The 22,456-nt window shown below is 36.5% G+C and overlaps 1 protein-coding gene across 1 annotated transcript in view; it reads right to left on the bottom strand.

Annotated features, from left to right (window-relative positions):
- Positions 1 to 19,063: 19,063 nt before the first annotated feature.
- LOC107002810 (putative casein kinase II subunit beta-4) overlaps positions 19,064 to 22,456 on the bottom strand; it is an 18,257-nt gene continuing 14,864 nt past the window's right edge. Inside the window, exons 3-5 of the mRNA XM_015200981.2 lie at positions 20,362 to 20,471; positions 20,040 to 20,205; positions 19,064 to 19,430 (exon numbers count right to left, since the gene is read on the bottom strand). Coding sequence (XP_015056467.1) covers positions 19,300 to 19,430; positions 20,040 to 20,205; positions 20,362 to 20,471 — 407 coding nt within the window. The 3' untranslated portion in view covers positions 19,064 to 19,299. The remainder of the gene's footprint in view (positions 19,431 to 20,039; positions 20,206 to 20,361; positions 20,472 to 22,456) is intronic.

Genomic DNA, 22,456 nt, shown 5'->3' with positions numbered 1-22,456 from the left:
TTTATCTTTTATTGATTGTTAATGTAGAGTACTTGGTATGATCTCGATTCTAGGGCAATTGAAGTATGATTTAGTTTAGGTTATGATGTCTTTAGATACTTCTCTATATTTTATTGTTGATGAATTATGAGTATTGATAATTTATGATCAAATCAAGGGAGATTTGGTAAGATTGATCTATGTTCTTCTATCCTCTAAAGATATATAATGCAATGTACATAATGTGATCTTAATTCTAGGATAGATGAAGGATGATTTCGTTTATTTTAAGATACATTAAATACTTTACTATACTTTAATGGTTGAGTAAATATGAGTATTGATCAATGGTGATAAAAGGTTGATGAATTGGTAAGATCGCTTACTTTCTCTACTTTTCTATGTAATTTCTAGTTGAATTGGCCTTGTATGACATTGTGTGGTATGGTCCACTTATGGTGGCAGTTTTTACTTCTTGTCAATCTATATATTTGTTGATTATGGCCTTGAAGGCAACTTGATGTTATATGAATGTGTGGTTATGATGATCACACTATGTGAAGCTTATGCCTCGTTTCTATTCTAGTCTAGAGGTTGTGTTGTAATGCTATGAGTATGTGGGTGTCTATGTTAGGTATGTTCTATATGTTGTCAATGATGAAGTGTAAATGGTGAATGAACCCTTACCTATGTACCCCTACATGAAGGCGTGATTAGCTAATGTTAGGAGTCTTGATTGTAAAGGTTGAAGTTGTCTTATCTCCTATGCTATTTTGTGTTGTGTGGTCTATGCTTGAATTTGCATTGTGGTCTGAAGAGAGTGGATGCCTCAATGTTTTCTAGATAGTCATTGTATGATTATGTTGACCAACGTACACACACTTACACCTCATTCATGCTTACAAGTGGTATAGGTTCACGGTGTCTAATGAAAGGGTATTCTCATAGGAACTATGTCTACTACTAAGCATGTAACGTATATTTCCATGAAGTATGTTATGTGTACCTAAATTAGGATGACTTGATAGGTGTAATACTATGGACAAGGGTATGGGACCTTGTCTATGCATTGCACATGTGTGCCTTGATAGGATAGTTCCTAGGTTTATGATCTATGTACATGAATATGAATGCATGAGTATGTTATGAACATGTCTTATATGCTATGATGTCAAGTATGTGATATGATGAAGAATGAATATGTATAGTGTCTAAATGTGTTTATATGAAAGGATTTGTCATATAGTTACATCTTTACACTTATGCATGAATTAAATAAAGTATAACATATGTGATCTAAGGTTGTTTATGTGAAAGGTTTGCTCACATATATGTATACACACACACATGAAATATGTCCATTATGCATGTACGATGATCTAGTAAATATAGGGGCTCTTGAAAGTTGTTCTCAAGGGCATCCTAAACTAGATGGTGCTTGAATATTCTATGTCCATGTGGAAGGCTTTCTCACATGATTTAGGTTGATGAATTCTCATTTATAACCTATGAGCTAATCATATGGGGAGTCAATCTCCTAAAGCATACTTTTATAAAGTAATGATAATAATGTCTTTTAATAAAGGGAACTTAGCTTAGCATCGAGTGAACTTGAAGTTGAGGGGTGTCCCTTTCGAATGTGGGAAGGTAGTTTCAGCATAATTCTCACGAGGTGGATAACTACAATGCCTAAATAGGCATAAAGAGTGTTTCCATATATGCCTCCAAGTTCCATAAACTATGTTTTCCCCATAGGATCTAGCAAGTGATATCACCTAATATGCTAGCATGATCTTAATGTTCTACTTTGGCAAGGTAGAGCACCTTCCCTAGGTGTAAGGCTCTACAACACCAAATTCCATATTTAGCACCCATGGTCTTAGTTTCGGTTAAGGCTATAGTTTCCCTAAAGTAAAAAGGACAATGGAGGTAAAGTAAGGACCCTAACTAGGATAACCTAAAGGAAGTTTCTTAGTGTAGGTGATGGTATGGGACTTTGCCTAGCATTGCACAAGTAGCTCTTGAAAGTAGTTCTATGAAGGTGTTCTAATGTATATGTATATATTTATGTTTCTTATGCATGACATTGTAGTGTCCTCTACTTGTTGTGATGATATGCACGGTAGGAGTCCTAATGAGTCTATATGATGTGGTCTTACCTTATATGCATAATGTGGGTGTTGTTGATCATATGATGAAGGTCTTGCTTGTCATGTATGAAGTTGTCTATACTTGTAATGTTGATGTATTTAGTGAATGGTATGCTTGTAGTCTCTTTGTAGTTTTACTTAGCATGTGTGAGGTTATGAGACTTCACATGTACATTGCACTAGTATGCTTAGAATGAGGTTATGTGTAATGTTCTATGATGCTTTATGAAGTGACGTCCAAGTATGTGTTGTTGACTATTGCTTAGGATGATGTTATTGATAGTGTGACTTTCATGATATTTTGGGTTAAGTCTTATATAAGGTTTATGTATTATGTTGAGTTGTATGTGAAGTTTGTGTTATCATGATATGCTATGTCTCTATGTATATGTATATGTATTTGGTGAGTAATGAGGGTGCATGTATGATGACCTTGTGGTCTTAAGGTGATATTTGAGTGTGGATAGTGTAATGGGACATTATCTATACACTGCACCAAGTATCACTAGAGGATTATGTGGAAAGTCAAAGAGTTAAAATAAAGAAAGCTCGCTGTAAAGGGAAAAAGAGGTCATTGTAAGGAAGTAGTAATTAGTGTAAATTGATGAAAAATATGTCTTAAATGTAATGTATGATTTTTATGGGATTTTATGACTATTGTATATGACTAAATGAAGTATGTGAATTGTATGGTGTTTAAGGTATCAAGTTTTATGAAGTTTTCACAAAAAGGCATGATGCATGGTTTCAAAATAAAATGTCCCTTTTTAAATGCATGGTTTTCATACTTAGTGCATTCTTGTACTAACATCATTCTTGTTTACCTTCTTACACAAATTGTAGGTTATGGATGCTTAAAGCATGTCTCGAAGATGAAGGGCTTGATATGTGATTCCCAAGTTCAAGGAAAGGGATCCTTAAGCAAGGATTTCCTGTGTCATTGTTTTAAGTAAAGTCTTGTAATAGCTTAGTTATGATTTATGTTGAACGGGTTGTGTCCCTATTGTAATCTAATGATGTTGAGTCTAAGATGGCAAAGAGACATAGAGTCTTTAACTATGTATTATGATATTTTATATATATAATTAAAGTGATGTTCTAGCATATGATGTGCTATGAAAGTTTTAAATTTTCTGCTAAATTTACCTATGAAAAAAATGCGATGAATGATAACTATGGGCTTGTATAAGACCTCCAAGAGGTCAAGTATGCCATATTACTTCAAGGGGTTGCTCCCCGGTCATGACACTTGAACTCTCGGAGGTCTTGTATAAAAACTTAGACATCATTCATTGCATATATACGAAAAGTATCACAAAATTAAAAAAATTTCTTCAAAACATAATGCGGAATCGTTTCATAAAACTTCTAACATATGTCTCAAAAACCATCTATGACATCATGAATACAATAGTCTTGGGTCACATCCTATAAAAGTCTATACATAGAAAATAACATAAAAGACATCATAGTGGTGGTGTCCTCGGATGCTATGAGGATTCACCAATCTTCACTTCTTGAAAGCCTTGGAAACTCTACCCTTGAAAGAAACTTAATCTCCTTAAGACCCTACATTGGATTAGAATGTAGGAAAAATATATATTAGTATGAAATGTACCCAGTATGTAGACTATCATATCAAACATAAGATATCTCAAAGGGTTAGTCAACAGTAAACATAATCATAAGAGATAAAGGCATAAACATAGAATGTATATCATAAGAATAATAAAGCATCATAAATCAAAAAAGAGTTCATACTTAACTCATTGGTCTTCTTGTTCATATGAACTACTTCACAAGCCACCTCCAAGTATATTTGTTCAAGGCTAAGGTATCATCCCATACTACTACCAAAGCTAATTACGTCTCTTTGGTTATTCTTGGTCATAATATACTCTCATAATTAAGACTTAGGTTCATCAAACATATGAGCACTATGCCCCTAGGCCACCTCAAAACACACTTATGCAATGCATGTAAAGCATCCATTCTTCCTCACACACTAAGCATGTCTTGGTGTCACCCTATTCCCTTTCATTTAATTTAGTAGTCTCTATTAGACCTACTTCATAATGAAAATTAACTATCATCACAAGTCAATCATGTCATGGAAAGCAACCATAGTCACTAATCAAGATAAACATACATATCATAGGGGTCATGTCATAAGTAGTTTCAAGTCATACATGTGCCATGTGTGGATAGCATCCAATACTACCATCCACACTAAGTACTTTTCTAGACTAACCTAATCCAAGTAAACTAAGAAACGAAAAACCCATCCTAACCATCATGCAACCAATCATGTAGGTGCAAGCTAATCATAGGGGAGCATTAATCTTCAACCCTAAGATATCATGAGAAACAAATCTTTTAGTTATTTCATGAAAAACACATTAAATGAAAGTCAAGCTAACATTAGGAGAGTATAGGTCTTTCCCCTAAAGCTACCATGAAATTGTTTTAGCCTGTAACACCCCGTATCCAAAATAAACCAAAATCACCTTTTCTGAATTCTGCAGGTGCAATAGACGGTTAACATCGACGGACCGTAGCCTGACCCACTGCCTATGCTGCACATCCATCGATTGTGAATGAAACTCCCCCAAGACGCAGATAAAAAAATTTGACTAAGTGTCGAACGAGGGGCGGACCTACAGTCTGTAGGTCAGACTACGGTCCGTAGTCTGATTCTGTTGATTAAGACTCCATTAATCACTCTCTGACAAGAACCATGATTGACCAGCACGGTCTATAAATGGACCTATGGACCGTAGGTATGACCGTAGGGGGAAATTAACAGATAGTTAGAGGGAAAATGCAGTTGGGTCAACTTCAAATGATCATAACTCTTAGCAAAAATGAATTAGGTGTCCCATGACCTATGAAATGATATATAATTGAATTAATTTTCCATAGCCATTGACCTTGCTAAAATCCGAGTAAAATGTTATACCCGTTTTATTAAAGGGATGTCGAACAGACCCAACCTACAGACCCAAAAGATGGACAGTCGATTTAACAATGACTCGTCAGTCTAGATCATCGTTTGGTCTGACGGCAATTTGGTCTTTTCACACTTTGTTTAAACCCTAAGATACGTTGTTTTGACCTTAAATTATAAGATTTTGGTCAGTCTAAGCCTAGAAACATTACTAAGACTACCTAAGTCAAATCATTAATCAAAAACTTAGAAAATTAGAAGTAAGAAATGAGAATAAGGTCAAGAAACCTAGTTCAAGAACGCAACAAGGTTTCGGCAGTTCCAACCCCAAAATCTAAGTATTTCTCCTGGGATTTCACTAGTGGGTTCCTTTCACCCATTGAGTCCCTAGTTTTTAGTTAGTTATTGATTCTCTTATCAAGATAAAACCTAGGGTTTCTAGAACTTTGATAGAACTTCATGGATTAGTTAAATATATGTTCTAAATTAGATTGTAAAGTTATTATTCAGTTTATCGCATGAATTTCAGAATCCTAGCAATGTATTTATTTATTTCTTGAATTACATATGTTAGGTCAGATATTTCAGTTATTCAGTTATACATGCCTCAGTTATTAATGAATCATTATCAGATTAAATTTTGCATTTTTCAGTTTGCATGTTCAGTTTTTAGCTATCCAATATTTACAGAAACTCGGTCATAATTAGTAAATTACTAAATTCATTGGGAGTAGCATAATACCGAGTTGGACTAGGGTTCAGTGTACTCAATTAGTCCCAGAACTACTAGCAAAGTAGGTTGTAAGTCCCCTCTATGGGCATCATTTTAGTGATTACGCCGCATAGCTTTATACCTCTTGTAGGGTATATTGGGTCCTCTAGATAGGGCGTATACATAAGACTCCACATTTAGCTCATTTGGTTTTATTCTCGGTTATTAGTAGCTCCCACAAATCAGTCAGACTTTAATGCATTGACCATATTTATAGTTTAATTATCATTCAGTCTCAGCATGTTATAAATTTGGTCATTGCATCCAGTTAGCTCAGAATTCAGTACATCATGTTCAGATTATTATACTTGCTTTTGTGCTTGTTCAGTTATGTTTTATTTCAGCTTTACTCTTTCCTACATGCTCAGTACCTTCAAGTACTGATGCATACATTTGGTACATTTTCTCGTGATATAGGTTCAGGTTCTCAACATCCATATCACGCATATATCAATTCCCGATCTCTAGTTCCGCAGATTTAGTGGTGAGTCCTCATATGTCTGAGGACAATAGTCATGAGTTCATTTTAGTCCTTTAGTTTCAGTTTTTGCTAGAATTAGCTGGGGCGTGTCCCAGCATTCTAGTCAGTTAGAGGCTTATTTCAGACATACTTACTTTCAACTTAGTATTGAGTTAATATTTCCTTTGTATTAAACTCATTGTTTTTAATTATCTCAGTATTAGAATATGGGTATTCCCCCTCTTTTCAGTTTAAATTATGATTTAGCTTCCGCATTTAGTTTATTATCTTTAGTATGCTCATGATCATGCCAGCAGTGTTAGCTTGGGATCACTTGTGGTCCTAGGTTTCGTGTCCGCGTCTTGCGGGTAGCTCGGGGCGTGACAAAACTTATACCAGAGCACTAGGTTTAAGTGTCCAAGGATGTCTTAAAATCCGCACTAAGTAGAGTCCTTTTCATGGGTGTGAAGTGCACCACATCTAATTAGAGGGAGGCTACATAGTGTTTTAGGAAAAAACTTTACTTTCTTGTTACTCTTATCGTGTATAAGGTATGATCTTATTCCACTCTAACTTGATGTTCTACGTTTCATATCATGCTTCCTCATAGAGCTAACGTTAGGAATGAAAATGCCAAGAATACAAATGCAGCTCCTCTGGTCCCAGATCAGGAAGTCTCCAATGCTGAGTTCAGAAATGCCATACAGATGCTGGCTCAGAGTATGACCAACCAGAACAATAGGGTTCATGCTCCGGTGAATGAAAATGGTGGATCACCAGTAGCAAGGGTCCGTGACTTTGTTAGGATTAATCCGCCTGAGTTCTTAGGATCACAAACTAATGAGGATCCTCAAAATTTCTTGGATGATATTAAGAAGATCTTTGAGGTAATGCAAGTCGCTGGGAATGATCGGTTTGAGTTGGAATCATACCAGTTGAAGGATGTTTCTCATATCTGGTACACTCAGTAGAAGGAAAATAGGGGTACATATGCAACTCCTATTACTTGAGATTGCTTTAGTGAGACCTTTCTAGATAGGTTTTTCCCAATAGAGTTGAGAGAAGCAAAGGCTCAGGAATTCATGAGCTTGAGGTAGGGAAACATGAAACTAAAAAAGTATAGGCTCAAGTTTAACCAACTCTCCAGGTATGATCCTCACATGGTTGCTGACTCCGGGGCTTAGATGAATAAATTCTTGTATGGAGTATCGGATTTGGTGAAAACTGAGTGTAGTAATGTTATGTTACTTGGAGATATGAACATATCTAGACTTATGACTTATGCTCAGCTGGTTGAGGGTGATAAGCTTAGGGAACAAGCTAAGGAGAATAAGAAGGTTAGGACTGGGAACTATGACTATTCTCAGTATAAATTGGGTGGTGGAAATCGCTCGCAGAGTCGGCAAAAGTTTCTAGCTCCAGCCCCTTCGTTAGCTAGTTTTCCATCCTCCAAGAACAGGTACGACCAGAAGTTTAGAGCACCAGGCTCCAAATCTTAGGGAAGTGTTTCAGGCACCAATACTTACCTCACTTTCCCTAAGTGTGGTAAGAACCATCCGGGCGAGTGTCTCGCGGAAAAATAAGGATACTTTGGGTGCGGTCAATCTGGTCACAAGTTGAGGGAATGTCCTTCTAGACAGGGTCAAGGAGGTGGTAATGGTAGAGCTCAATCTATACCTTCATCAGCACCAGCAAGTCGCCCGACTCAGTAGGGTAACTCATCTGGTACAGGTGGCGGTCAGTTGCAGAACAGGTTGTATGCTCTTCAGGCTCGCCAAGATCAGGAAGGTTCTCGTGATGTAGAAACTGGTACATTATGAGCCTTTGACCTTGATGTTTATAAATTGTTAGATCCAAGGGCTACTCTTTCCTTCGTACTCCTTACATAGCAGTCCAATTCAGTGTCAGCCCAAAAAATCTCTCAGAACCTTTCTTAGTCTCTACTCCGATTGGTGACCCAATTATAGCTAGACGGGTATACAGAAATTGCCCTGTCATGGTATCTCAGAAAGTCACCTCAGCAGATCTTGTATATTTAGAATTGGTAGACTTTGATTTCATTCTAGGCATGGATTGGCTACATTCCTGTTATGCCTCAGTCGATTGTAGAACTAGGATTGTTCGTTTTAAGTTTCCATACAAACCAGTATTAGAATGGGAGGGTATTAGCTTAGCACCTATGGCTCGATTTATTTCCTACGTTAAGGACAGAAAGATGATCTCTAAGGGTTATCTCTATCATCTAGTTCGGGTTAAGGATTCTAGCTCTGTAACCCTAACTCTTGAGTCAGTTCTTGTAGTCTGTGAGTTTTCATAAGATCAAACTCGAGTCCCTCCCGTAAAAGAAATTGACTTTGGAATTGATCTCCTTCCAGATACCTAGCCTATTTCTATTCCTTCTTACAGAATGGCTCCAGCAGAGCTTAAGAATTGAAAGAGCAGTTGAAAGACCTTTTATATAAGGGCTTCATCAAACCTAGTATTTCACCATGGGGTGCACCACTGTTGTTCGTAAAGAAGAAAGATGGTTCTCTCTGCATTAACTATAGACAGTTGAACAAGGTCACAATCAAGAATAAGTATCCCATCCCCAGGATTGATGACTTGTTTTACCAAGTTCAGGGTTCTAGTCATTTCTCAAAGATATACCTCAGATTAGGTATCATCAGCTTAGAGTTAGAGATAGTGACATTTCGAAGACACCCTTCAGGACTCGGTATGTTCATTATAAATTTGTGGTTATGTCATTTGGACTAACCAATGCTCCTGTAGCTTTAATGGATTTGATGAATAGTGTGTTCAAACAGTACTTGGACTTGTTCGTTTTCGTCTATACTAATGATATCCTCATTTACTCTAGGAATAAGGAAGAACATGCGAGTCATTTGAGAATTGTTCTACAGACTCTCAAGGATCGCCATTTATTTGCTAAGTTTAGCAAATGTGAATTCTGGTTGCAATTCGTTGCTTTCTTTGGTCATATTGTATCTAGCGAAGGGATCTGAGTGGATTCACATAATATAGAAGCATTGAAACAATGGCCTAGACCTACCTTTGCTATAGATATCAAAAGTTTCTTAGGTCTAGCATGTTATTATAGAAGGTTCGTGGAAGGATTCTCATCCATAGCCTCACCATTGACTAGGTTAACTCAGAAGATGGTTGTTTCAATGGTCAGATGATTGTGAGAAAAGCTTTGCGGAGTTAAAAACTAGATTGACTATAACGCATGTCTTGACTCTACCAGAGGGTTCAGATAGTTATGTGATCTATTTTGGTGCATCCAGAGTTGTCCTAGGTTTTGTGTTGATGTAGCGAGATAAGGTTATAGATTATGCTTCTAGACAGCTTAAGGTTCATGAGAAAAACTATCCAACCCATGACCTCGAGCTTGCAACAGTGGTGTTTGCATTCAAGATCTAGAGACACTACTTGTATGGTGTTCATGTAGATGTGTTCACTAATCAAAAGAGCCTTCAGTATGTGTTCACCCAGAAAGAGTTGAATATTCGCCAGAGTAGATGGCTTGAGTTCCTTAAGGATTATGATATGAGTGTGCTTATCATCCTGGTAAGGCGAATGTAGTAGTAGATGCTCTTAGCAGATTATCTATGGGTAAGCCCTTGTTGAGGAAGAAAGGAAAGAGCTAGTGAAGGATGTTCACAGGCTTGCTCGTTTAAGAGTTTGCCTTATGAGCACATCAGATACTGGTGTAACAGTTCAGAATGGGGTAGAATTTTCTTTGATAGTGTAGGTTAAGGAAAAGCAAGACAGTGATCCAATCTTGCTTGAACTTAAGGGTGCAGTCCACAATTAGAGAGTGGAAGTTTTCTCCCAAGGGGGAAATGGTGTACTTCGCAACCAGGGTAGATTGTGTGTTCCTGATGTAGGTGAGTTAAGAAAGCATATCCTTGTAGAAGACCATAACTCTAGATATTCTATTCACCCAGGTGCCACTAAGATGTATCGTGATGTGCGGGAAGTCTGGTGGAATGACATGAAGAGGGAGATAGCACTTTTTGTGAGTAAGTGTCCCAATTGCCAGCAAGTCAAGGTAGAACATGAGAAACCATGAGGTATGACTCAAGAGATCTATATTCCTACTTGGAAATGGGAATTGATCAATATGGATTTCATCACAGGGTTACCTTGTACTCGAAGACAGCATGACTCAGTTTGGGTGATAGTTGATAGGATGACTAAGTCTTCTCGCTTTTTAGCAGTCAAGACTACAGATTCGGCAGAGGACTATGCCAAGTTTTACATTAATGAAATTGTGAGGTTGCATGGGGTTACTTTGTCAATCATCTCAGATAGAGGTGCTCAGTTTACCTCTCATTTATGGAAGTCATTTCAGAAGGGTCTTGGTACTCAAGTTAATCTTAGCACAACATGTCATCCACAGCCGGATGGAAAGGCAGAGCATACATTTCAAACCCTAGAGGATATGTTGAGAGCTTGTGTGATAGATTTCAAGGGTATTTGGGATGATCACATTTCTCTAATTGAGTTCGCCTATAACAATAGCTACTATTCCATCATTCAGATGGCCTCTTATGAGGCACTGTATGGGCGTAGATGTAGATCTCCTGTTGGTTGGTTTGAAGTAGGGAAAGCAGTTTAAATAGGGCCAGATTCGGTCCTTTATGCTATGGAGAAAGTGCAACTCATTAGGGATAGACTTAAGACAGCCCAAAGTCGTCAGAAATCTTAAGCAGATTTAAGGAGAAGGGAACTAGAGTTCCAAGTTGATGATTGGGTTTCCTTAAAGTGTCACCTATGAAAGGGATGATGAGATTTTTCAAGAAAAGAAAGCTTTGTCCTAGATATGTAGGCCCTTAGAAGATCTTGAAAAGGGTTGTCAATGTGGCATATGAGTTAGACTTGACAACAGAACTAGCAGCAGTGCATCCGGTCTTCCACATCTCACTCTTGAAGAAGTGTGTGAGTGATCCAGCCTCTATAGTGCCATTAAAGAGTGTAGCGGTGAAAGATAGTCTTTCGTATGAGGATGTACCAGTTGAGATTCTTGACCGTCAGGTTAGAAGGTTGAGAAATAAAGAAGTTGTTTCAGTCAAGGTTTTATGAACGAGTCAATCCGTAAAGGGAGCTACTTGGGAAGCAGAAGCACCCACAAAGCCAAGTATCCTCACCTCCTTCCTTCCTATTCCACTCCAGCCGGAGGTAATAATACCTCTTAAGTTTTTCAGTCATTCATGCGTGAATTCAGCCTTAGAATCATGTGCCCTCAATTTGTACTTGCATTTTTAGCGTATTTGCATGTTCTCGGAACTCAATTCAGTGAGAAACTCAGTTCTCAGTGTTTAGTAGTAGAGATTGCATCTCTCTCCCTCCAATTCAGCTAATTTAGTCTTCATTTGAGTATGAATGTTTCCAAGGGGGAGATAATGTAACACCTCGTATTCAAAACAGACCAAAAATCAGCTTTTCAAAAATCTGCAGGTGCAATCGACGGTTACCATCGACAGACCGTAGCCTGACCCACGACCCATGCTACACATCCATCGATTGTGACTGAAACTCCCCCAAGACGCAGCCCAGAAAATTTGACTAAGTGTCGAACGACGGAAGGACCTACGGTCCGTAGTCTGTGTCCGTCGATCAAGACTCCATTAACCACTCTCTGACAAGAACCACGATTCACCAGCATGGTCCATAGATGGACCTACTAATCGTAGGTATGACCGTAGGTGGAAATTAGCAGACAGTTTGGGGGAAAATGTAGTTGGGTCAACTTCAAATGATCATAACTCTTAGCACAAAATGAATTAGGTGTCCTATGACCTATGAAATAATAGATAATTGAATTAACTTTCCATAACCACTGACCTTGATAAAATCAGACCTCCAAGTAAAACGTTATGCCCATTTTAGTAAAGTCCTATTGAATAGACCCAACCTATGGACCCAAATGACAGACAGTCGATTGACCGACGGCTCGTTAGTATAGGTCATCGTTTGGTCTGACAGCAATTAACTCAGGGGTCTTTTGATCTTTTCCCACTTTGTTTAAACCCTAAGATACGTTGTTTTGACCCTAAATTATTAAATTTTAGTTAGTTGAAGCCTCGAAACATAACTAAAACTAACCTAAGTCAAACCATTAATCAAAAACATAGAAAATTAGAAGCAAGAATGGAGAAAAAGATCAAGACCCCTAGTTCAAGAACGCAGCAGGGTTTCAATAGTTCCAGCCCCAAAATCTAAGTATTTCTCCGTGAATTTCTTCACCAGGTATGTGGGATTTCACTAGTGGGTTCCTTTTACCTATTGGGTCCCTAGTTTTCAGTCAATTCTTGATTCTCCAATTATGATAAAACCTAGGATTTCTAGAACTTCGATGGAAATTCATGAATTAGTTAAATATATGTTCCAAATTAGATTGTAAAGTTGTTATTCAGTTTATCGCATGAATTTCAGAACCCTAGCTATGTATTTCTTTAGTTCTTGAATTACATATGTTAGGTCAGATATTTCTGTTATTCAGTTATACATGCCTCAATTATTAATGCATCATTATCAGATTAAGTGTTACATTTTCAGTTTGCAAATTCAGTTTTGAGCTATCCAGTATTTTAAAGAAACTTCTTCATAATTAATTAATTACAAAATTCATTGGGAGTAGCATAATACCGAGTTGGACTAGGGTTCAGTGTACCCAATTAGTCCCAGAATTACTAACCAAGTAGTTGTAAGTCCCCTCTGTGGGCATCAGTTTAGTGATCACGCCAGTATGCCTTCATACCTTTGGTAGGGTATATTGGGTCCTCTCGATAGGGCGTATACATCGAACTCCACATTTAGATCATTTGGTTTTATTCTCGGTTATTAATAGCTCCCGCAGATCAGTAAGACTCTAATGCGTTGACCAGATTTATAGTTCAGTTATCATTCAGTCTCAGCATGTTATAAATTTGGTTGCATCCAGTTAGCTTAGAATTCAGTACATCATGTTCAGATTATTATACTTGCTTTTGTGCTTGTTCAGTTATGTTTTATTTCAGTTTTACTCTATCCTACATGCTCAGTACCTTCAAGTAATGATTCATACGTGTTCTACATCTTCCCGTGATGTAGGTTCAGGTTCTCATCATCCATGTCACGCATAGATCGATTCCCGATCTCCAGTTTTGCAGATTCAGTGGTGAGTCCTCATTCTCCGAGGACAATATTCATGAGTTCATTTTAGTCATTTAGTCCTTTAGTTTCAGTTTTTGCTAAAATTAGTTGGGGCATGTCCCAGCATTTCTAGTCAGTTAGAGGCTTATTTCAGACATACTTAGTTTTAGCTTAGTATTGAGTTAATATTTCCTTTGTATTAAACTCATTGTTTTTAGTTATCTCAGTTATAGAATATGGATATTCCCCCTCCTTTTAGTTTAAATTATGATTTAGCTTCCGCATTTAGTTTATTATCTTTAGTATGCTCATGCATGCCAGCAGTGTTAGCTTCGAACCACTTGTGGTCCTAGGTTTCGTGTCCGCGTCTCAGGGGTAGCTCGGGGTGTGACATGGCCAATCCAAGTCAAGCTATAATGATCAAGCATCCTAGCAACACAAGACCAAGATAATATGGGAGAGCTTACTTCTTCCATCCCAATCTATCATGAGATTCATCACCTCAAGCTACCATGAGTAATTCATCTCATACTTCCATGAGACTCTACATCTCAAGCTACCATGAGTATTTCAACTCAAGCCTCCTTAAGATTTACTATCCCAAGTTACCCTTGAGACCTACCATCTCAAGCTATCATGAGATCCACTATCTCAAGCTTATCATACCTTGGTATTATCTCATCAAGTATATTCCACAAAAAGTGATCATACAATCCATTGTCAAGCTAATCTAGTTCATCATCATTCATTTTAGGTTCTTAGGTCAACCTAGAACCTATCTATGTGAGAGAACTTGTTCCCCTACCTTGTTCATGTCTAAGTGTAAAATCCAAAGAAAACATCATCACAATCCCTTCATAATGACTTCACCCCAAATCCCTACCATCAATGACATACAAGCCCTACAATCGATTACTTCCCCCAATTCATCATTATCCATGTTCAATCACAAGTTAAATCATTAAATTTGATCATTAGAAGGTAAGTTTAGGCATACATGATCACATAAGTTCAATTCCAACTTTACAAAGCAAGACCATCCTTGATCAATTAGGCCTACTTCAATTCATATCTAGGTTATTCAATCATGATAAAATAGTTGACAATACAATTGAATTAAAAAGATCAACTTAGAAGTTTCATCTTGTCTCTAACAACCTAAAATGACCATGATCACCTTCAACATCAAATACTACAATTCACCATGAAAACCTTATGAAAAAATCACATAATAATCATATGAACATAATTGAATGCTACCCACTAGATTGGGATCACAATCAAGCCTTACCCACAATGTAATCACAACCCTCTCTAGATTGGGGGTTTTTGGATTCACAATTGTGGAAAACTAGGGGGACTCAATGAATGGAAGAATTGATGGATAAATTAGCTTCATATACCTTAGATTAGAGTCTTAATACCAGCTTGAATCCTTGGTGAAATTTTCTAAGAGCAGCTCCCAATTTCTCTTCTTCTTATATGGTGTTCTTGAGAGAGTTTTGGAGAGGGAGAGGTTTTTATATTGGAGTCTAATGTCTAAATGGGTATCTTGTTGTTTAAATACTCTTAAAATACCTAAAACCACCTAATTTAACCGCCCATGCATTTATTTGAAAGTGGGGTGAATTTCTCATTCACCCCTTTAGTTGGCAGTGTGATGCAGTAAAGTTGTAGGTCCAATCGATGCTTACAGTCGATGGACTGTCAATGGAACGATTGTGCCACACTGTAGGTCCCTCTTTCCTTTCAGAGAGTCCCATTTTGGGGTCTCAACTCCCACTTCTAAGTGTGGACTGATGCGCCCAATTGACGGGACGTAGCTCAAGTGACGGGGCGTTGATTGTCTGTCGTCCTTTGACACTGCCAAGGAAGTGCACTGTCTACATTTTGGGTCCTCCTCAAGGAACCCTTGGGTGGTCCTTGGGGATTCGTGCCCCAATGTTTCCACCTGAAATACATCCGCTAGATGTTAGGAACCTTTCCTATCAATTTGAGCTCTAAACACTACTTAAAACTTCATGAAACATACTAAAGCACGCAAACACGTCTCAAGGTTAACCTTTCGAACGACTTCAACGTTCTTGGATGTTTGACCTCCAAACCCTTCCAAACATCTTCGACGTTCTTGGATGTTTGACCTCCAAACCCTTCCAAACTCTATATAGTGCCTCTTAACACTAAAATTAGTCATTTTAAGACCTTATAAGCTCATGATACACCTAATAGGCTCTATTTGGACCTAAATCATTTTGGGGTCCTTACAATATTATACTCTAACGTCTAATAAAGACTTAAAGGCTTGTCAAAAAGGAAAAATTATCTTAGCAGAACTTGACAATGAGAGGTGTCCCTTCCCAAAAGGAATGTAGGTTCACCAAATAAGGTGTACCTTCCCAAAAGTAAGGTAGGTTAACCAAATTCTCTCATGAGGTAGAAACTCCAATGTTAATTAGCATGAAGAGGGTTTTGTAGTAACAAACTCCTAATTCCTTAACTATGTGCCCCCATAAGAACCTTAGCAAGTGGATCCACCTGAATGTTATTATGATTGTACATGTCCTACCTTGGCAAGTAAGATGCCCTCCTTTCAGTGTGAGGGGCTGGCACCGGATTCTATGTTTAGCTCACATGGTCTAATGTTGATTAGGCAAGGTTTCCCGAATGTAAAATGAACAATGGAAGTAAGATGATGAACCCTAACTAGGACTACCTAAGGGATGTTACTTAGTGTAGGTGAGGGAATGAGACTTTACATATACATTGCACAAGTAGCTCTTGAAGGCAATTCTATGAAGTAGTTGTATATGTATATGTATCTTATGCATGAAATTATGGTGTTAACATTCTTGTTATAATGATATGCATAGTATTGGTCTTATTGTGTCTACATGATGAAGGTCTTACTTAATATGCATGTTGTTGGCTATACTTGTTATGATGATGTATGAAGTAAGTTGCGATGATTGTGATCTTCTTGATTGGTTTACTTAGTATGTGTGAGGTTATGGGGCTTCACATGTACATTGTACTAGTAGGCTTGGATTGGGATCATGAGAAAGGTCTTATAATGTATTGATAAAAATGAACTATATATATGAAATGTCGTCTATTGCTTTATTATGATGTTGTTGGTACTATTGACTTGCATATTGTCTTTAGATGTGTATAAATACTAAATGGGTTATGACTAAGATATGATAATTGGATGTGTCTTAGATGAGGTCTATGAAGTATGTTGGTCTTATGTTTAAGGTTAAATGCATGTGTTGTATCTTGTTGAATGTGATGTGTCTAAGTCTAGGGTGACTTTGTAGGAACACTTAGTATGAGTACTATTATGGAATGCTACTTGCACATTGCACCAGTGTGACTTGGGGTTGTCTTAGGTAGTGGTTCTTATGTGAAGGATGTGCTTCATGATATGTGATGTATGTATGAATGTATATGCTTGAATTAATGAAGGTTTTTTGAATGATTACCTTGGTGACCTTAAAGTGATACTTTGATATGAATGGGACAACATTCATGCAGTGAACTAAGCATTACTTAAGATTTGCTTTGGGTGAATAAGTTAAGGTAAAAATAAAGGCAATGCTATGAAGATATTGAATGTGTCTTAATGAGATAAATGAATTTATGTGTTGTTGTGAATAGTATCCATGTGTATATAATGTATGTGAACTATATTGTGCTTATTGTATCAAATGTCCATGAAGTTTTACTAAAAGACATGATGCATGGTTTCTAGCTAAATGTCCTCTTTAACTCATGTTTTTGCATGGTTATCATATTTAGTGCATTCTTGTACTACTAGCATTCTTCTTCATCTTTTTACACAAAGTGTAGGTGGTGATGGCTAGAGGATCTTTCTTAGAATGAAGAGCTTTGATAGTTATTCCCGAGTTCAAGTGTGTCCTTAATGCTTCAAGGGTCTTCTTATCAATTGTTGAAATTAAGTTCATGTAATAGTATAGATTATTCATTTATGTTGTTAAGTGTCGTGCCCCTGTTCTATTCTATTCTATTGGAGTGTATCTTAAGATGGCAAGACGAGACTTAGTGTCTTAACTATGTACTTATGATTTTTAAATGAAATGATGTTCTTAGCATTATATTATGTTATGAAAAAATTTAAAATTTTCCGCTAAATATATGACAATGGAATGAAAGATGTCTAAGGGCTTGTATAAGACCTTTGAGAGGTCAAGTACGTTTTGTTGCTTCTAGGGGTTGCTCCCCGGTTGTGACACTTTTTGTGTTACAGTTATTTTTATTATATTAAATTAGAACATATATTTATTAATTAATATATTTTCGAAAGACAATATATATCTTAAATGTTCAATTTAATATCATTTATAAGGCCTTATATTTTAGTTTTAGATAATTTTTATTTTTAAAATTAAAAATAACCTTATGAGTAAACTTGTAATTACACTATAATGACATTATGGCAAACAAACAAGACATCATAATTACAAGGTTGTATAATTCTTAGGTTAGTATTTATTACCCTAATAATAAAAACAAATTCTATTGTCTAAAAGCTTTCCAAACAGACCCCTAATTAAAGTAAGATACGTGTGTGTGTGCGCGCACGCGTTATTACCCTAATAATAAAAGCAAATTCAATTATTTAAAAGCTTTCCAAACAGACCCCTAATTAAAGTAAGATACGTATGTGTGTATGCGTGCATGCGCGTGCACGTGCGTGTGAGTGTACATAATTCTTTTTTTTTAACAATTAAAAAGTCTTGTCAGCAACTCACTACACCAAATTTTACGCCAAAAAGAAATATTTTTCTCTTCATTATTATTATATTATTTCTTATTTCATTTATATTTTCTTATTTGTTATTCGTCAAATATAATTCATGGTGAATGTCAATATCACTTGTTGAATGTTTATTATTTTTGATTAATTTTAAGTACATTGTATTATTTGTTTAAAATTTTGTATGTTTGCATTTTTAGTGTAAAAATGTATATGCTTGCATTTTTAATTTTTGTACAAGTTAATTGTAGTTATGTCCAATTATAATTTATAGCAAAATTAACATAAATTTTTTTTTTTATAATGGCCTGTATAGAAAAATTAATTTATAAAAAAGCCAAATTTTATATTCAAAATTAATATTTACAAAAATATTGCATAAAGAATAATTAAATATACGAGAGATTTAATTAAAACATACAATTTATATATTATAATTTATAGCAGAATTAATATAAAAAAAATTTTAAATGGCCTGTATAGAAAAATTAATTTAAAAAAAGCTAAATTTTATGTTTAAAATTAACATTATAAAAATATCGTATAAAGAATAATTAAATATACGAGAGATTTAATCAAAACATATAATTTATATAATATTTAATTAAAAATTAGTATAATAAGATAATATTAAAATATTTAAAAAGTGAGTTCGTGCTAAATTTGGTGTGTGGTGGAGCTCAAAACACCAAAGTTTACACCTAATTTAAAATTTGATGTAAAATTTGGTGTTGGGTTAGAAATGGTTATCGATCCCATCTGGAATTGGTCCTACTAAAAGTGGAGCGAAACACAAAAGTATCCTAATGTAAAATCCAAATATTAGCAGAGCCAAGACTACATGAAAAATCAGGTGTCAATAGAAGTGGAAGAAGAAATAATAAAATTACAAAAGAAATTTAAGGGGGTAGATTGGCTGGCAACAGTTACTTTTTTCATGAATGAAACAATTTTGGACATTAACAACTCAACATTTCCTGGTTCTACCTTGATAAATTGTACATAAATGTCAGGTGAGAACCATTCACTGGAAACTATTTAATCTCATCACATTTCACAGAGCACCTTCAAATCTCAAGTCCTGTGGATCTTAAAACCGAATACCCTTGGAACATAATTCTGTGTTGGCTTTTGCGGCTTCAGGTGTCCATAAGTCATCAAAAAGAGGTGAGGAAATGTTGTCCCGAAGTAAGCTCCATCAATATCTTGGTCAGTCAAAGAAATCAGATCCAGGGAATAGTGATATTTTAGTCGCAGTAAGGGAGCAAACAATAATACGAACTATGAGCAAAACTACTCTTGATGTTTATATGCATCCATGTCCAAACGCAACTTGAACTATGGACTATGGAGAGAATAACAAAATAAAACTGTTTGGAACAAAATCAATCCAAGCTACCAAAAAAAGTTCTTGAGCACAACATAAATGTACTAGTAGAGTGGAGTGGTGTCAAAGGACGGGTAGTGGCATGCTTAATCCCTCAAACTAGGTTGCAGAATACATCGTATGATTCCCCTGGCTCAAGACGAGCTCTAGTGAAGGCACTATATAGAGCCAAGACATGTGCACCATTGCCCTAAGGGCTCTATCATGAAGAGAGTAGATATAGCAATAAATACCCACAAATATATTATTTTTAATCTTTCCCTTCAAATTGAGCCTTTATCCATTAAAGGCAGCACTTAATACGCAGTTTGTCCTTGAAGCCCCAATAAATTTCAGTGATTTTTTTCGCTTTTTGCATTCGAAACACTGCTATAGAGGAAATGTGATGAGGAAGAAAAGGCATAAAAGCTATATTAGTGAAGGATACTGCCTTGGTACTTCGATCGTGGATAGTAGATATCTTCACATTTGGGACAGTAAATTTTTACAGTACTTGAACGTGGAATATCAGACTGACCGACTGGAAGACAAGGCTGTCCACTGCAATAAACTCGTGGGCATCTCCCAAAGTCGTAGTTCTTGTACTTCTCCAACTGAAAAATGTTTACCAGGAAATCATTTTCTGAAAAGATGCACGTCAAAATAAGCACCACCAATGGAAAGAAAAGGAGTGGAGAAGAGGGGCTAACAAAAGCAGGTAAGACTGAATCACATAAATCACTGAAAGCCCGATATATAAGACGCATTACCATTGCAGCCATTCCCTTGCTAGTCAAAATATACCGGACGTGGATCAAGCCATACAGCATCTCTGCTGCTGATTCAACCAATTCATTTTGCTCTTCAGTGAACATATCACCTATTCAAAGCAGGAGAAATTTTCAAAAGATCACAGCAGGAAAAACTACAAAATCACTTTTACAAATGTCAAAAGTGTAATCCATTTTGAATTAGTGTTGACATTTTTAGTGGCACTAAAGTAGACCTGAATTTGCACTTGTGAATACAAAAAATGTTTTTGTTTTATTCATAAGGAAGTTGATATCAAAAATAAATTAATCGAAAAGCCAGGTAGGACATGGTATGCACAAGGACATGCTGGCAAATATAAGGCCGGAATACAATTATTTTATCCAAGATTCAAGAGTTCAAATAGAAAGAAAATAATATCATCCAAGCATAATATCATCAGTTTTCCAAGCATTAGAATTCTTTCAGAGACCATAATATCTGATTACAGCTATATGTCTCTTCCAAGAGGAAGTACATGAAAATTCCATATTATATAAAGCAGACAGAATTAAGTTGCAAGTTGCAAGAGAAAACCATTATAGAAATTGTGTCCACTCATCCAATTAAGCCTAATAGTCCCAGACTCCCAGTCCAAATGAAGCAAACAATCTGATTTAGAAAAGGTGGGACCCAATTCAACTTTTCATAAACCAAAAGGTTAATTTGTATCATAAAACAGATGGCAACATGCTTCATATATTTAGCAGGTTCATCAACAGAGGTTAAATACTTTTTCCAAGATGTGCTAATTTTTTACCAATAACCACCCCCAGATAACACAATCTTCAGGAGTGTTTACCTACTGAGACATAAAATTATGAGAATTCCTTAAAAGAAAACCTTCTTATATGATGCACAAGTACTACACAGCAGAATTTAAATAATCTGCCCAATAAAAAATGGAATTGGAGTATGCTGCCACAGAAAGAATAACTAAATGGTGGATGTGGCAGATTAATCGTTGATCCAGCCATACAAGGTAAATATATCATTGCATGTTTGCATTAGATGAGAGATGAAGTATAGATCTCTCAAAAAAAACTACCAATGGATAATCAAAAACCACAAATTCTCCTGCAGCAGCTTTATGGATGAACAAAAACATTGACTGGTGATGTTTTAGATGAATTGTTTGGTTCATTTATCTGATTCTTTTGCCGTCAACTTTCTCCGATGACTTTTCTCTTTTCTAGATATGGGAGAGAATAATTTTTTTATTGCAGACGACAAATGTTTTGAGTTATTAAACACTAGTGAAAATTATGATCAGTGGTTCACTCTGATTGAACGTGGGAAGAGGTTTACTAGCAGCATCAGAATCAATGAAGCAAATCTGTGTTGCGCGTGTAAAGCTCTCCTTGAAGCTTCGCAGGGAAGGGGAAATCGGTGCAGAAGGTGGGCAAGAAAGATCCAATGTTACTCATAGAGGGTAATCCAAAATTTCAACATATATGGCCGGTACGTGAGGATAGAAACTTTGCTTGGGGAGAAAAAAGCATCGGTGATTATCCCGGAGAATGACTACACCTGGGGGTGGGAAGATATTGCAGGGAAGATCAAAAATTTCTGGGGAAGGCTGTTATTCCACCATTTCAGCTCGCAGATTCGAAGGCAAAATCATATTTTCAAGCAGCATAAATTACTAATTGGCCAACTAATTCTGAGAAATCTTCAGTCTCAGGCAATAGAAAAGGAGAATTTCCTTGCAAAGTGTCTAGTTAGAACGTTCAACAACTCTTTTAATATCAGCCCTAATCGAGAGATAATTCAAAAATGATTTCTCAACAGATGGCAAATCATTGCAGGACTTAGAGTCACTCCCATAAATCACAACAAATTTCTCTTCGAGCTACACTCCAAGCAGGAAGCTGTAAGAGTCAAAAATGGTGATTGGTTTTAGAACAAAAAGGCTGACTCTCAATTTGCGGTCACCGGCTGCTGAATCCGAAGTAACACACAGAGACACAGGTCAGAGATGGGTGAAGGCGTTTGGGATCCCCTTGCATGCTTGGACGACTGAAAATTTCAAGAAAATAGGAGAACAATGCGGGG

This window comes from Solanum pennellii, chromosome 10 (genome assembly GCF_001406875.1).
Source record: "Solanum pennellii chromosome 10, SPENNV200".
NCBI classification, from domain to species: Eukaryota; Viridiplantae; Streptophyta; class Magnoliopsida; order Solanales; family Solanaceae; genus Solanum; species Solanum pennellii.
This window is presented reverse-complemented; position numbering and strand designations above follow the sequence as displayed.